Consider the following 14,701-nt stretch of genomic DNA (forward strand, 5'->3'; position numbering starts at 1 on the left):
TTTTTTATAGAGAAAGATCTGTTCTTCAACAGACCCTTGTTGAACACTTATGAAGACATTGCCCAGTTCTTGTACAAAGGTGAAGGACTCAACAAAATAGCCATTGCCTTGGGGAGAGATGAGTTTAATATCCAGGTTCTCTGTGCCTTTGTGGAGGTACAGGGGTTCATTGATTTAAATTTTGTGTAGCCATCACAGCAATTCCTGTGGCCATGAGAGGCACAAAAGCCTGACAGGATGTTGGAAACATTTGCCCAGGGATATTGTCAGTGTAATAAAGGAGAATTTTAGTCCGCAGACATTTAGGATCTCTCCTTTGCCATCATCTTGTTGAACACTAGCCATAACCCCAGCGTCAACAATAAGGCCACCGCGGAAAGGTCCCCTGCCAGGACAGAAGCACCAGCGATGGAGGAGCCCTGCCAGAGGAGCAACTCCGCAATCTGCAGTTTCCCAACTCAACACTAACAACAACGGTATCCTCTTACTCACTTCTCCCCCGTTCCAATTTTGCGTGAAAACGTAGATAACTTAAATGCCCAGGATCTTTTTATTCAGTCCTCAAATGCAAAGCAGACCCTTGCTAAAAATAAAGGCAAGAATAATCCGAGTGGGTTTAAGCATTATTAAGAAAAAGACAGGCAGTACTTTTAGACTATACAGGGTGGATCCCAGCATTTTATTTTCTTGACTTGGCTAGGAAATAAGAGGGGCCTTGGCTTAGGGAGAGGTATATGGGAAGTGCATGGGGTGGGCCCCCCGGAAGTCCTGCTGCGCTGTTTAAATCTAAGGTGACCTAACGGATGGCGGGAGCGTCCGCCCGAGCCTCGGCGCAGGGCGCGGCCATTGGTGACGCACGCCGGGGAGCACGGCGCCCACGTTTCCACCATTAGCCAGGCCTCACACCCGGCGCTCCAAGTTCGGGGCTGGAGGCGTCCCTGCTTCCTCCCTCCCGGAGGCGGGTCTGGCCCCGCCCCTGCGCCCCGGGTCGCTCCCCGCGGCCCCTCCCACCTCCTAGGCTTGGCCTCCCCCGGCGCAGCGCACTCCCCGCCGGCCGCAGCCTGACACGCCGCGCGGCCCCCCAGTCTCCCGCGGTCGCCTCCCCCAGGCATGGCACAGGGCCTCGCCTCACTATGGCAGCAGCACGGCACAGCACGCTCGACTTCATGCTCGGCGCCAAAGGTGAGGGCGCCGGCCGCCACCTGCGCGGCCGCCCTCGCTGCCCGGCGGGCTGGGGCTGAGACCGGGCGGGGCGCGCGCCGCGGGCCGAACAATGCGGGCGGCCCCGGGCTGCCGCGCCGAGCGCGCTGCGGAGCCTCGTGCATCGGCGGCCGGGCGGAGGCCGCTCCCCTGCCCGCATCGCGCTCGGTCCTGGCCGCTGCTCGGGGCCCCGAGGGGCCACTCCGGGTGCCCACCGGCCGCGCCGCCCTTCCGGGCCCGGACCGCCCACCCGCGCCCCACGCGGGCTCGCAGCCTCTGCACCCCCGCCGGGGGTTCCCCTTCAGGTTGCGCGTCGCGGGCGGACCCCCCCAGACCCCCGGGGCGGGGGTGCAGGGGCCGCGTGGGGCGAGGCGTGACTCGCGCGGTGGGCCCGGGTGGGGGGCGTGCGCCACGCGGGGCTGCCCGCGCGACCTTTTCCTGTTCTTGCAGGCGGGTAAATTTCCCTCTTGGGGGCGGGGGTTTCCCCTCGTGGGGAGCCCGGGCCGGGGAAGGACCGCGGCCGCGCAGCGCTTGCAGCATTCTTAGCCGTCTGCGTAGGAGACGGATCCCCCGGAAAGGAACGGGGGCACGGGAAAAGGAAACGATTATTATTATTGGGGGTGGGGAACTGTGCGGCCTGGGCGCGGGAATTATAACACCCCGAAACGGGGAGACTCAGAAGCCAGAACTGGCCAGAACAGAGGGGGCTGGGGAAGTCTGAACTGGGTGCAGGAATTTTGAAGGGGAGGGATACTTCGTGGGCTTTTCTCTGGGTGCCTCTAACATGGGCGGGGGTTGGCGGGGGGGAATAGAGTCGCCTGTTCTTTTTCTGGAGGCTTTTGAACCTGTGACTGCTGCAGACTTGAATCTGCACTTCCCGTGCGTCCCACTTGGAGTGTCTCACCCATACCCTGCTTTATCACTGTTGTCCGCGAATTGGATGGAGCTGCCTTTTCTGTGACCATTTCTAACATTGACTTTCTCTTTCTGAACTCTGAATACTCGTTTTGCATTTTCTTCCTCAATGTAAAGGATCTCCGAAGGCACAAGGTTTAATAAAAAGACTGAGGATTTGAAACCACAACTGGGGTTGACTCTTGCTTTTCCTGTTTGGCTCCGCATGTGACCTTGAGTTTCTCTCTCAACCTTTTTGAGCCTCATCTTCCCCATCTGTAAAGGGAAGGACAATGCACAGCTCTTCGGGCTTTTTACTATTAAGGGAGTAGCTGTGAAACACCGTAGGGTTGTTGAGCAATGTCCAGTGTATTTGGGTGGTCAGAAGTGATCTGGAGAAAAGAAAGCATTTTTAGTTCCCGCGTTTTTTGGTAGGATGGAGGGAAGGGAGACTGGGGAGAATCTGGAAATGATGCTTGGGTGACGAAGTATAAGATAGCTAAGGTTTTGTTGAGTAATTACCCTAACAGCTTTAGGCTGAATGGCTAATGAACGTTCTAGCATACTGAATTTAGTGGTGAAGAGAGTGAGGCTTGAGGAGAAATAGTGGGTGAGTGTATCAGTGTTGCCCAGCTGGTAAGAGGTGAGTCTGGGAAGTGTCCTTGGTGTGTCATGTGAACTCACCTGTATTTATTGTGCATGTGTTTTAGCCTTAAAGGAGGGTGATCTCAGCACGGGCCCAAAGATTCTGGCACTTTCTGCAGCCCTTAAACCTCCTTCACCTAAATTCAGCTGTTGCCACCCGAAATGCTTGCTCACACAATGGGCTGCTTCTGTTTGGTTGTGAACGTGGGGAAAGACCATCACGTAATTGTATGAAGAAAAATTGAGAGAATTTTGATATTTTGGGCTGACACGGGCCAGAGAGGGGGAGAGAACTCACTGATGGGCGATATGGGAGGGAGGAGAAGAAATTGGCGGGTTCTAAGTTGGCAAGGTGTGGAAGTGGCATCTAAATGTGCAAAGGGAAAGTAAAAAGATCGAGGATAAGAGGGTGTGTGTGTGTAGAGCAGAATAGAAGGTACTTAAGAGGGAAAGATGAGACAGCTGTTAATATTTTAATTCTGTCATTCTTGAAGATAAGAAAGCTTCAGATAAGAAAGCTCCAGTAAACCAACTGGAAAGATATTAAGAGGGGTGTGTATATATGTGCATGTATGTCAGATCTTGATTCCTTACAAAAGTGTTCTGTAAAAGAACTCTGATTCTTAACTGTATTCTCTCCCATCACTTCTTTTGGGGTGAAACATGCCACTCTTGCTGTCCTATCCACACTCAAAAAATAAAAGGGATCTGGCTAGATTGGGATCTTCTAAGTTTTTAGTTTTCAATAAGGGGGTACTTGGTGAAAAATCCACTTGTGAGGTCTCTAAAAGCACTTAATTGATGATAATGAGTCAAAAGGCATTAACTCTTGGCATGGGAGTATTGGATGTGACTCAAGGGTGAGTCAAATGCCTGTGAAGTCTAGATTCATGTTCTTCCCCCCACCTCCATTTGTCAGTAATCCTAATGTTCCAATTCCATGATGTGATTTTAGTGGAATTAAACTTAAACCATTTAGTTATTTTGTTGGGACTCCATATAACTTAGTTACCAATGCAAACCTAGCAGCCACCAGACCAAGAGCAGTTGTACATTGGGGCCTGGTGGGTGCCTTGTTCAGTGTTCTGGCCGATGAGGTAACTCAGAAGAAAATTTTTATTTTTGTTTTTTTAAAAAAGTCATCTTTGGTCATCTTGTAAATGAGGTATTGGACTCTGAGGACTCTTGAGCCCAGAAAACATTTTGTGACTTAGCCCAAGGCCAAGAAGAATAAACCTGACTCATGTTTCTATAGTTTAGGGATCCCTGGGTTGGTGGAGGACGCGTGGTTTGTTCCTAGTTGTAGATGCCAGGCAGGGTGCTGAGTATCCAGAGGTGAGTGAGGTGTCACAGCCTCTCCCTGTTTGTCCTCTTGGAGCAGACAGTCTCTAGCTGGCCAGTCAGCCTTTGGGAACAGTCTAGCAATCCTTTCTATGTCTTCTTTCTTCCTCTGGGCTAGGCCCTTCTCTGAAGGCAGACCTCCAAGGTCTGCATTTTGGACACTGCTCTCGTACATGGTGGATGTTTGATAAATACTAATTAAATGGACCAAATTTATGTTGCAGTAAAGGTGAAATGCTGGTTCACATCCATTCTGAGAGAGTGAGGCACACATTTACCTTTTAGAATTGTGAGGATGCATCCTGTGTTCAGAAATGTGGCTGATGCTGTTTGGTCTGTCTTTGGACCATTGATATATGGCTTGCGTAGGGAAACCAAGTGACTTGTGTCACTTAAATTCACAAATCAATTTTGTAACAAATCTTGTTTAATACATTAAGAATGGAAGACTGCTTAGGAATTATGGGCTTAGCAGAAAAAGTTTGGGGTAGGGGTCCTGTTGATCCTCATCAGGGAAAGCCTATGGACCTCTTAAGAGTAAGACTATTAACTAAGATAACTCAATTATTTAAAATACAACTTTCAAAAACCCCAAATGCATGGTATTGTAATGTGCTCTTCTTTATTAACACATTAAACAAGGTATAGCAGCAAAGCTTTCATAATGTTAAAATAGAGCTGAGCAAAATTATTTCAGCTGTAATGTGATACGAAAAAATCAGATTTTATTTTTTTTTATTTATTTTTGAGACAGAGACTCACTCTGTTGCCTGGACTAGAATGCCGTGTCAGACTAGCTCACAGCAACCTCAAACTCCTGGGCTCTAGCGATCCTCCTGCCTCAGCCTCCAGAGTAGCTGGGACTACAGGCATGCACCACCATGCCTGGCTGATTTTTTCTATATATTTTTTTTTTTTTTTTTGAGACAGAGTCTCGCTTTGTTGCCCAGGCTAGAGTGAGTGCCATGGCGTCAGCCTCGCTCACAGCAACCTCAAACTCCTGGGCTCGAGCGATCCTTCTGCCTCAGCCTCCCAAGTAGCTGGGACTACAGGCATGAGCCACCATGCCCGGCTAATTTTTTTTTTATATACATATCAGTTGGCCAATTAATTTCTTTCTATTTATAGTAGAGACGGGGTCTCGCTCTTGCTCAGGCTGGTTTTGAACTCCTGACCTTGAGCAATCCGCCCGCCTCGGCCTCCCAGAGAGCTAGGATTACAGGCGTGAGCCACCGCGCCCGGCCATTTTTAGTTGGCCAATTAATTTCTTTCTTTTTTTTTTTTTAATAGAGACGGGGGTCTCACTCTTGCTCAGGCTGGTTTCGAACTCCTAACCTTAAGCGATCCTCCCGCCTCAGCCTCCCAGAATGCTATGATTACAGGTGTGAACCACCATGCCGGGCCCCAAAATCTGATTTTATTGTGATGGTGGCCAGGTGTAGTTGATAATGTGTGGTTTTTGGCCTCTAAGCATAATTGAAATGCTAAATTTCACTTAGTGAAAATTGGGATGTATATATTTTTCCCCCCACCCAAATTCACAGACTCCCTGAATTGGCATCCATTGGCTCCTTGGGAGTCCTTGGACACCCCCGCCCCCAAACTCCCCTTCAACCCCTCCCCCCAAGGCTGGAGAGAGAACTGGGACTGCAAGTTCTGTATGTTTCTATTAGGTGTGGTAGTTTTCCACCCAAGGCCAGTGCCCTAGACCAATATCCTTGGTTCCTGTTCAGAATGTCTCTTTGTAATCTGAAAATGTAACAGTTGCAATTTACTGCCTCCAGGGCTAGGCTTTGGCCTAAAATCCTCACAACTAGCCTGTGGTAAGTCTTGTTATCCCCATTTTAAAGATGAATAAATAGGCCCAATTGAGGGTTTTGCCTTTTAACTGGTATAGCTGAAATTCAAAGCCTTGTTTGATTCCTATGCCTTTGCTGCTTCTACAACTCTGAAGCCTCTTAGTTTAAGGCAGTGATTCTCGACAGGCTTGATCCCTCCCATCCCAAGGTAGGGTAGGGAACATTTGGCAATTCCTGGAGACAATTTTGGTTGTCACAACTGGAGAGGTGCTAATACCATCTAGTAGGTGGAGGGCAGGGATCCTGCTAGACACCCCACATTGCACAGGACAACACCTCGACAACATTGACAACCCACAATGTCTATACTGCCTGGATAGAGGAACCCCGTTTTAAATTCTAACTAGGCCGTTTCTGTAATCTGGATGACAAATTTGCAGCTAAATTTCCCTGGTCCTTTTTGGTCCTTTATGCACACAGATGGGTAGTAAGGATGAGCCATCCTTTCTTCAAGGTTTGCTTCAGGGTCTTGTTAGGAGCCAGCATTTCCCAACCAACAGAACCTGTAGCTTGAGGGCTTGAGGTGATTTTCCTTCCTTCATTTCCTGAACTGTTATAGGCCCATCCAACCAGCTCTCACTTTGCTGTGTGTTTGTTGAGCTGCTTTCTGGTGGAAGCATATCTTTTTATTTATTTATTTATTTATTTTGAGACAGAGTCTCACTTTCTTGCCTGGGCTAGAGTGAGTGCCCTGGCATCAGCCTAGCTCACAGCAACCTCAAACTCCTGGGCTCAAGCAATCCTGCTGCCTCAGCCTCCTGAGTAGCTGGGACTACAGGCATGTGCCACCATGCCCGGCTAATTTTTTTCTATGTATATTAGTTGGCCAATTAATTTCTATTTATAGTACAGATGGGGTCTCGATCTTGCTCAGGTTGGTTTCGAACTCCTGACCTTGAGCAATCCGCCCCGCCTCGGCCTCCCAGAGTGCTAGGATTACTGGCGTGAGCCACAACACCTGGCCAGAAGCTTATCTTTTTGTGTTTAAAATAGCTATAACTGGTATGACCAGGTAGCTCACGCCTGTAATCCTAGCACTTTGGGAGGCCGAGGCGGGAGGATCATTCAAGGTCAGGAGTTCGAAACCAGCCTGAGCAAGACCCCATCTCTATTTAAAAAAAATTAGAGAGAAATTAATTGGCCAACTAAAAATATATAGAAAAAATTAGCTGGGCATGGTGGTGCTTGCTGTATTCCCAGCTACTCAGGAGGCTGAGGCAGGAGGATTGCTCAAGCCCAGGAGTTGGAGGTTGCTGTGAGCTAGGCTGACGCCATGACACTCTAGCCTGGGCAACAGAGTGAGACTCTGTTTCAAAATAAATAAATAAAAAAAAATAAATAAAATAGCTATAACTATCTATAAATCCTAAACAATCTGGTTCTGATTACATCTAATGCTGCTCTCCCCCAACTCCTTCAGTATTATCCTTATCCCCTGTCCCGTTACACTTTATCCCCCTTTGTGATAAACTACTGGGGCACATGTGTGCAGCTGCTTTAACAATGAAGCTTTGGGGGGCTGATGACCAGGAGTGGGGAATGCTTGCTTGAGCCCCACTTTAGACTGACTGAATCGTAGTCGTGGGGGGTGGTGTGTTTCTGGAATTTGCAGTTTTAATCATCTTCCTCCCAGTAATTCTGATGCTGATTAAGAGAACCACTCTAGTAGTTTGCTCATTAAAAACAAAAAACCTTTGGCACACCCATCTCAACCCCAACCCCCAGTCAGCCCAGTCATTAAGTCCTGTCTTTTCTACCTGCTGAATGCTCTCAAATCGCTGTTCACCGGTTTCCTGGCTTTAGTTTTTTGGCCACAATCTCCCCTTTTGTCTCTGTTTTTGGGAAGGACTAGATCATTAGGAAGTTGGGATCCCTGGCCCTTTTCCCATTTGAAAGTCCTTCCATGGGTTCCTGTTACATGGTGGATAAAGTCTCAACTTCGTATCAATACATACAAGATCCATTTCTACCCGGTTGTCTTGCCTCCCCCAACACACACCTGACTGTATCAGTACATTCCTTGTGCTTACAAGTAGCCAGGAAACACCTGGACTTTAACAGCTTTGGGAAAGATTTTGTATGTGCTTTACGTCGGTATTCTCTCATACGTTAATTATGTTTGGAAATATTTTAAGGACTGCTTGGGGGAAGTCACTTGTTGGAATCTGCCTTCCTTTGGCACGCTCTTTTGGTTTGTGATCTTTTTAAAAAATGACTTCCCCAACTCTGCAAAAGATAGTTAATTGCACGAAAGATACATAATTGCACCGATCATGCTTCGTAGGACTCTAGGCTGAAAAATAATCTCACGTTCCTGGGAATTAGTTTTGTGAGCTTGTCTTTAAAAAATTGTATAAGCCATAATGATTCTTTTTAGAGTGTAGTTCCTAAGTTATACTTGTTTCCTTAAATCTGTGTAGGTAGCATATGGAAAAATAAGTTTGTGCTTTATATCAAGAAGCCTCATCTAGTTTTCATTGGGTCGTTCTCTATTGTTTTAAATACTTTGGAGGGGATACCAGCTGTTTAAGAAATTGATTCCACAATAAAGGCACTAAGAGCAACCTCCACCTTAGCTAACACAGGAGAGGTACTTTTTCTAGTAATCTGAAGCCCTGCGTGAGACATTAGGGAGAGTGTTTCCCAGTTTAATAACTGATAGTCAATTTGTCTTGTGATTTTTTTTTTTTTTTTTAAAGGAGAGAACGTCGCTTTTGTTTTTGTAGTGGGGGAGTTACCAATTTGAAATCTTCTCATTCCTTCAGTATACAATTAAATCTACTGTATTTGAATTGGCAGTTGCTGGCCCTAGCTACCTTTTAAAAGACTGAATCACTGACCTCTAATAGCTTTGAAAAAATAGAGCTTTTGGTTTTGGACTTGATACCTGGAAGATTTGGAATCAGGGGCTTTATAATTTGAATTGTGACCATCAGGGTTATACTCATCCTTCACAAGTAAGGATTAGTTATAAAGTTACTGGTGTCTGTTTAAAAACATTATCAATGAAGTTGTTATTGAGTTTCCTTTTTGGAGTTGTTGCATATTCCAGGTGTTTTTTTTTTTTTTTGAGACAGAGTCTCACTTTGTTGCACAGGCTAGAGTGAGTGCCGTGGCGTCAGCCTAGCTCACAGCAACCTCAAACTCCTGGGCTCAAGCAATCCTCTGCCTCAGCCTCCCGAGTAGCTGGGACTACAGGCATGCGCCACCATGCCCGGCTGATTTTTTCTATATATATTAGTTGGCCAATTACTTTCTTTCTATTTATAGTAGAGACGGGGTCTTGCTCTTGCTCAGGCTGGTTTCGAACTCCTGACCTCGAGCAATCCGCCCGCCTCAGCCTCCCAGAGTGCTAGGATTACAGGCGTGAGCCACCGCGCCCGGCTATTCCAGGTGTTTTAATCCACCATCTCACTGCGGTAGTAACTGAAGCCTGCTGGTGTGCACTGCGGCTCCAACCACCATTTCATGGTAGTTTAATTGCAGGCTCAGTTCTCTTGAAAAGCCGGGAAACCTCCTCAATTGAATCTGCAAACCAAGTATGTAAACTATGCACAAATGCTCTTTTAAAACCCTTACAACTAGGCACTTTTCCAGACCCCAGGAAAAACAACTCTGCAGCCCTAAGGTGTGGTGGGCCTGGATTTCATTAAATTGATACTGTCATCTGTGTTCCAGAAGGAGCCCACTGAGCTAGCTAGTGGTGATACTGGTGATCAAGTGCATTTATGTGCTAAGCCCCACACTCAAGAAGCTGGTAAGAGCCAGTGCATGTTCTAGATTCCTGAACTGACGTAACTGTGTGGGTGTTTTAGCATACACCTTGATTTCTTCCTCTCCATGAAGGTGCTAATGATACCAAAATCCCACACACTGTGTTGTTGGGTGGGATGTCCAATAAAATGTTTGGAAGAGTGTCAGATGATACATAAAATACTTAACACTAATTGCAGTACTTAGGGGCTGGGTACTTTGAAATTGTTCCAGTGGATAAAGATGCTCAGTAATGAAGAGGTGTGAATTTAACTTACTGAAAGATAAGGAAAGTTCTGCTGGCAAGAGAAGAGGCAGAAAATAATGGGTCAGCCTATGATTTATTTTATTTTTTTTTTTAGTAGTAGACAGAGTTTGAATAATTTAAAGGTTGGTCTACTTTATTTAAAGGACCTCTCTAAGTTATTAATGCAGAATTTTATTTATTTTTTTGAGACAGACTCTGTCGCCCACGCTAGAGTGCAGTGGCATTGTCATAACTTACTGCAACCTTAAATTTCTGGGCTCAGGTGCTCCTGCCTCAGCCTCCTGAGTAGCTGGGACTACAGGTGCACATCACCAGCTCATTTTTCTATTTTTTTTGTGAAGATGGGGGTCTCACTCTTGCTCAGGCTGATCTTGAACTCTTGGCCTCCCAAAATGCTGGTATTAAGATACAAGCCAGGGCAGGTGCGGTGGCTCACGCCTGTAATCCTAGCACTCTGGGAGGCTGAGACGGGCAGATTGCTCAAGGTCAGTAGTTCAAAACCAGCCTGAGCAAGAGCGAGACCCCGTCGTCTCTACTATAAATAGAAAGAAATTAATTGTCCAACTAATATATATAGAAAAAATCAGCCGAGCATGGTGGCGCATGGCTGTAGTCCCAGCTGCTGGGGAGGCTGAGGCAGGAGGATTGCTTGAGCCCAGGAGTTTGAGGTTGCTGTGAGCTAGGCTGATGCCATGGCACTCACTCTAGCCTGGGCAACAAAGTGAGACTCTGTCTCAAAAAAAAAAAAAAAAAAAAAGATGGGAGCCACTGTGCCTGGCCCAAAGCAGAATTTTAAAAGGACACTTGGATTTTTTTTTTTTTTTTGAGACAGAGTCTCACTCTGTTGCCCAGGCTAGAGTGAGTGCCATGGCTGTCAGCCTAGCTCACAGCAACCTCTAACTCCTGGGCTCAAGCAATCCTCCTGCCTCAGCCTCCTGAGTAGCTGGGACTACAGGCACAAGCCACCATACCCGGCTAATTTTTTTCATATGCATTAGTTGGCCAATTAATTTCTTTCTATTTATAGTAGAGACGGGGTCTCGCTCTTGCTCAGGCTGGTTTTGAACTCCTGACCTGGAGCAATCCTCCCGCCTCGGCCTCTCAGAGTGCTAGAATTACAGGCGTGAGCCACCGTGCCCGGCTCGGCTAATTGTTTGTATATATTTTTAGTTGGCCAATTAATTTGTTTCTAGTTTCAGTAGAGACAGGGTCTTGCTCTTGTTCAGGCTTGTTTTGAACTCCTGATCTCAATCCACCTGCCTCGGTCTCCCAGAGTGCTTAGGATTACCGGCGTGAGCCACCACGCCCAGCCGGACACTTTGATTTTTAAGATAGCACATGTTTTTATTGCACGACTCCATTTTTCCATAGAATGGAAATTTCTCCAGTGAGAAGCCTGAGCAATTTCTAGGACATTGCTATATTTAATACGGAATTCTCTTTTCCGAAAGGACTGAATCATAGTGGTCAAACAAGATTGCTGTGCCTATGGGCATTCCAGATTTTGCTGTTGGTCTTGGGAATATGAAATAGTTCTCAAATTTGGGTCAACAAAGAACACTTTATTCTTAGAGTGTAGGTTGAGCATCCCTAATTTGAAATCTGAAGTGCTCCAAAATCTGAAACTTTTTGAGCACTGATGTGACACTCAAAGGCAATGCTCATTGGAACATTTTGGATTTTCAGATTAGGGATACTCACTGGTAAGTATAATGCAAATGGCAATTCATGAAAGCAAAACGTTATTGTGAAATAAAAAGGTATAATGCAAATATTCCAAAATCTGGAAAAAATTGAAATCCAAGACACTTTTGGTCCCAAGCCTTTTGGATAAGGAACAGTCAACCTGTATTTTCAGGACTGGTGCTTTGGATCACACTTTGGGAAACAGTAGTGGTATGTATAGGTTTTATAAATGGTTTAACATTGGATCTTTGAACCTGTATAATGCTGTTGCTAAGTGGTGCAGTTGGTTCTGGGGTTTTGAGAAAGGGTCATGAGCCTGTCTGTCCAAGTAAGTGTTTGATGTTCCTACGTGGGGTTTGTCTAGTTTGGAGCAGGTGGCCTGGTGTTGGAGAGCCAAGAAAGAATTTACTGTCAACTCATATGAGGTGCAAGAAAATGATAGGACTTTTTAAAAAACATTTTGTGAATGTTAAATTGTTAGTGGAGTTTTTGTAACTTTTCTTTGAATAAAGGATCTGGCTTTACTTGGAGAGGCTGCAGAAATTGTTCAAGTGTAGTGGTTTATGCATGTGTCTTTTTACATAACTTGTTTGAAAAGTTACTTGCTTATTTTAGACCAGGGGTCCTCAAACTTTTTAAACAGGGGGCCAGTTCGCTGTCTCTCAGACCGTTGGAGGGCCAGACTATCGTTTTAAAAAAACTATGAACAAATTCCTATGCACACTGCACATATCTTATTTTGAAGTAAAAAAACAAATGGGCAAAAACACCCGCATGTGGCCCGGGGGCCGTAGTTTGAGGACGCTTGTTTTAGATTGTGTTCAGGGGTAGGGAAACAGAAATTTAACTCTAATCCTATCACAAGTAGATAACCACTTTGATGTATGGAACAAATGACTTACTCTTGTTGCACATATAACTAGGGAAGGCAACACAGTGTCATGATTAAAAGCACTGGATCTTGGAACCCAACTGCTTGGGTTTGAATCCTGGCTCCACTTACTGACTTTGTGATTTTAGGCAAGTTATTAACCTCTCTGTGCCTTACTGAGCTGGCTGCACTTTCATTACCATTTGCAATAGCAAAGGTGAGAATAGACATCCTTGCCTTGTTCCTGTCTTAGGGGAAAAGCAGTTTTTTACTATTGTGTATTATGCTAGCTATAGGTGTTTTGTAGCTATCCTTTATCAAGTTCCCCTCTATTGCTATTTTTCTGTGTTTTTATCTATCGGTGTCAAATTTTGTCAGATTCTTTATCTGCATCAATTAATATATCGTGATTTTTTTTCTTAGTGTATTAATATGGTAAGTTGCATTGACTTTTTTTTTTTTTTTTTTTTTTGAGACAGAGTCTCACTTTGTTGTCCAGGCTAGAGTGAGTGCCGTGGCGTCAGCCTAGCTCACAGCAACCTCAAACTCCTGGGCTTGAGTGATCCTTCTGCCTCAGCCTCCCGAGTAGCTGGGACTACAGGCATGCGCCACCATGCCCGGCTAATTTTTTCTATATATATCAGTTAGCCAATTAATTTCTTTCTATTTATAGTAGAGACGGGGTCTCGCTCTTGCTCAGGCTGGTTTTGAACTCCTGACCTTGAGCAATCCGCCCGCCTCGGCCTCCCAAGAGCTAGGATTACAGGCGTGAGCCACAGCGCCCGGCCTGCATTGACTTTTTTTGTTTGTTTAATATTGAAGCAGCATTGCATACTTGGAATAAATCCCACTTGCTTATGGAATGTAATTATTTTTCTATATTGCTGAATCCTGTTTGCTAAGGATTTTGTTAAGGATTTTTGTGTCTATATTCGTAATGGATATTGGCCTGCAGGTTTCTTTTTTTGGACTGCCTTTGTCTTGTTTTGGTGTTAGGAATAGTGGCTTTATAAAATTGGGAGGCCTTCCTTCCTTCTTCTATTTTCTGGAAGAGATTATGTAGAATTGGTGTTAATTCTTACTTATTAAAGAATGAATGACAGAGTCTTGCTTTGTTGCCCAGGCAGGAGTGCAGTGGCATCATCATAGCTCACTGTAACCTCGAACTCCTGGGGAAAAGCAATCCTCCTGCCTCAGCCTCCCAAGTAGCTGGGACTATGGTGTGTGTCACCACGTGTGGCCATCTTTAAATATTTGGTAGAATTCTCCAGTGAATCCATCTGGGCTTCAAAATCTTTTTTTTTTTTTTTTAAATTACAAAATCAGTTTCCTTAATACTTGTAGAAATGTTCAGGTTATTGGCCCATTTCTTTCTTGAGTTGTTAAATTTGTGTGTGTAGAGTTGTGTGTAGTATTCCCTTATCTTTGGTGCCTGCGGGGTCTGTGGTGATACCCCCTGTTATTCTTAATATTGGCAATCTGTGTCTTCTGTCAGTCTTGCTAGAGTTTGGCAATTTTATCGATCATTTCAAAGAAATAGCTTTTTGCTTCACTGGATTTTTTTTTTATTTTTTTTTTGTGAGACAGAGTCTCGCTTTGTTGCCCAGGCTAGGGTGAGTGCCGTGGTGTCAGCCTAGCTCACAGCAACCTCAAACTCCTGGGCTCAAGCAATCCTACTGCCTCAGCCTCCCAAGTAGCTGGGACCTCAGGCATGCGCCACCATGCCCGGCTAATTTTTTGTATATATATATATTTTTAGATGGCCACTTCATTTCTTTCTATTTTTGTAGTAGAGACGGGGTCTCGCTCTTGCTCAGGCTGGTTTCGAACTCCTGACCTTGAGCGATCGTCCCACCTAGGGCTCCCACAGTGCTAGGATTACAGGTGTGATGAGCTGCCGTACCTGGCCCATACATGCCTTCTTAAGTCGTCTCCTATCTTCTAACCTCAAACACTGTCAGTCCCTTCTTGATACTTTCTTCCTTGTCCTCTTTATGATGCTACTGTGCCTGGCCTCCCTTCACTTCTTTAGCTTCTCCTTCCTGTTGGGTTGTAGCACCCTCCCTCCTCCTCCCAGACATTTTTTGGTTCCTGATCTCTTTTCCTGATCCTCTCTGCCTTGGTTTCCTTCCACAACTCCTTGCCCTCCATAAACACTGTCCTTAAGCTGATTGGGGGGGGGGG

The 14,701-nt window shown here is 45.7% G+C and overlaps 1 protein-coding gene across 1 annotated transcript in view; it reads left to right on the forward strand.

The window, feature by feature from the left end:
- The first annotated feature begins 883 nt into the window (after positions 1-883).
- The window catches only part of SMS (spermine synthase), a 52,631-nt gene continuing 38,813 nt past the window's right edge, over positions 884-14,701 (forward strand). The window contains exon 1 of the mRNA XM_012784619.3: positions 884-1,182. Coding sequence (XP_012640073.2) covers positions 1,134-1,182 — 49 coding nt within the window. The 5' untranslated portion in view covers positions 884-1,133. The remainder of the gene's footprint in view (positions 1,183-14,701) is intronic.

This window comes from Microcebus murinus, chromosome X (assembly GCF_040939455.1).
Source record: "Microcebus murinus isolate Inina chromosome X, M.murinus_Inina_mat1.0, whole genome shotgun sequence".
Classification (NCBI taxonomy): domain Eukaryota; kingdom Metazoa; phylum Chordata; class Mammalia; order Primates; family Cheirogaleidae; genus Microcebus; species Microcebus murinus.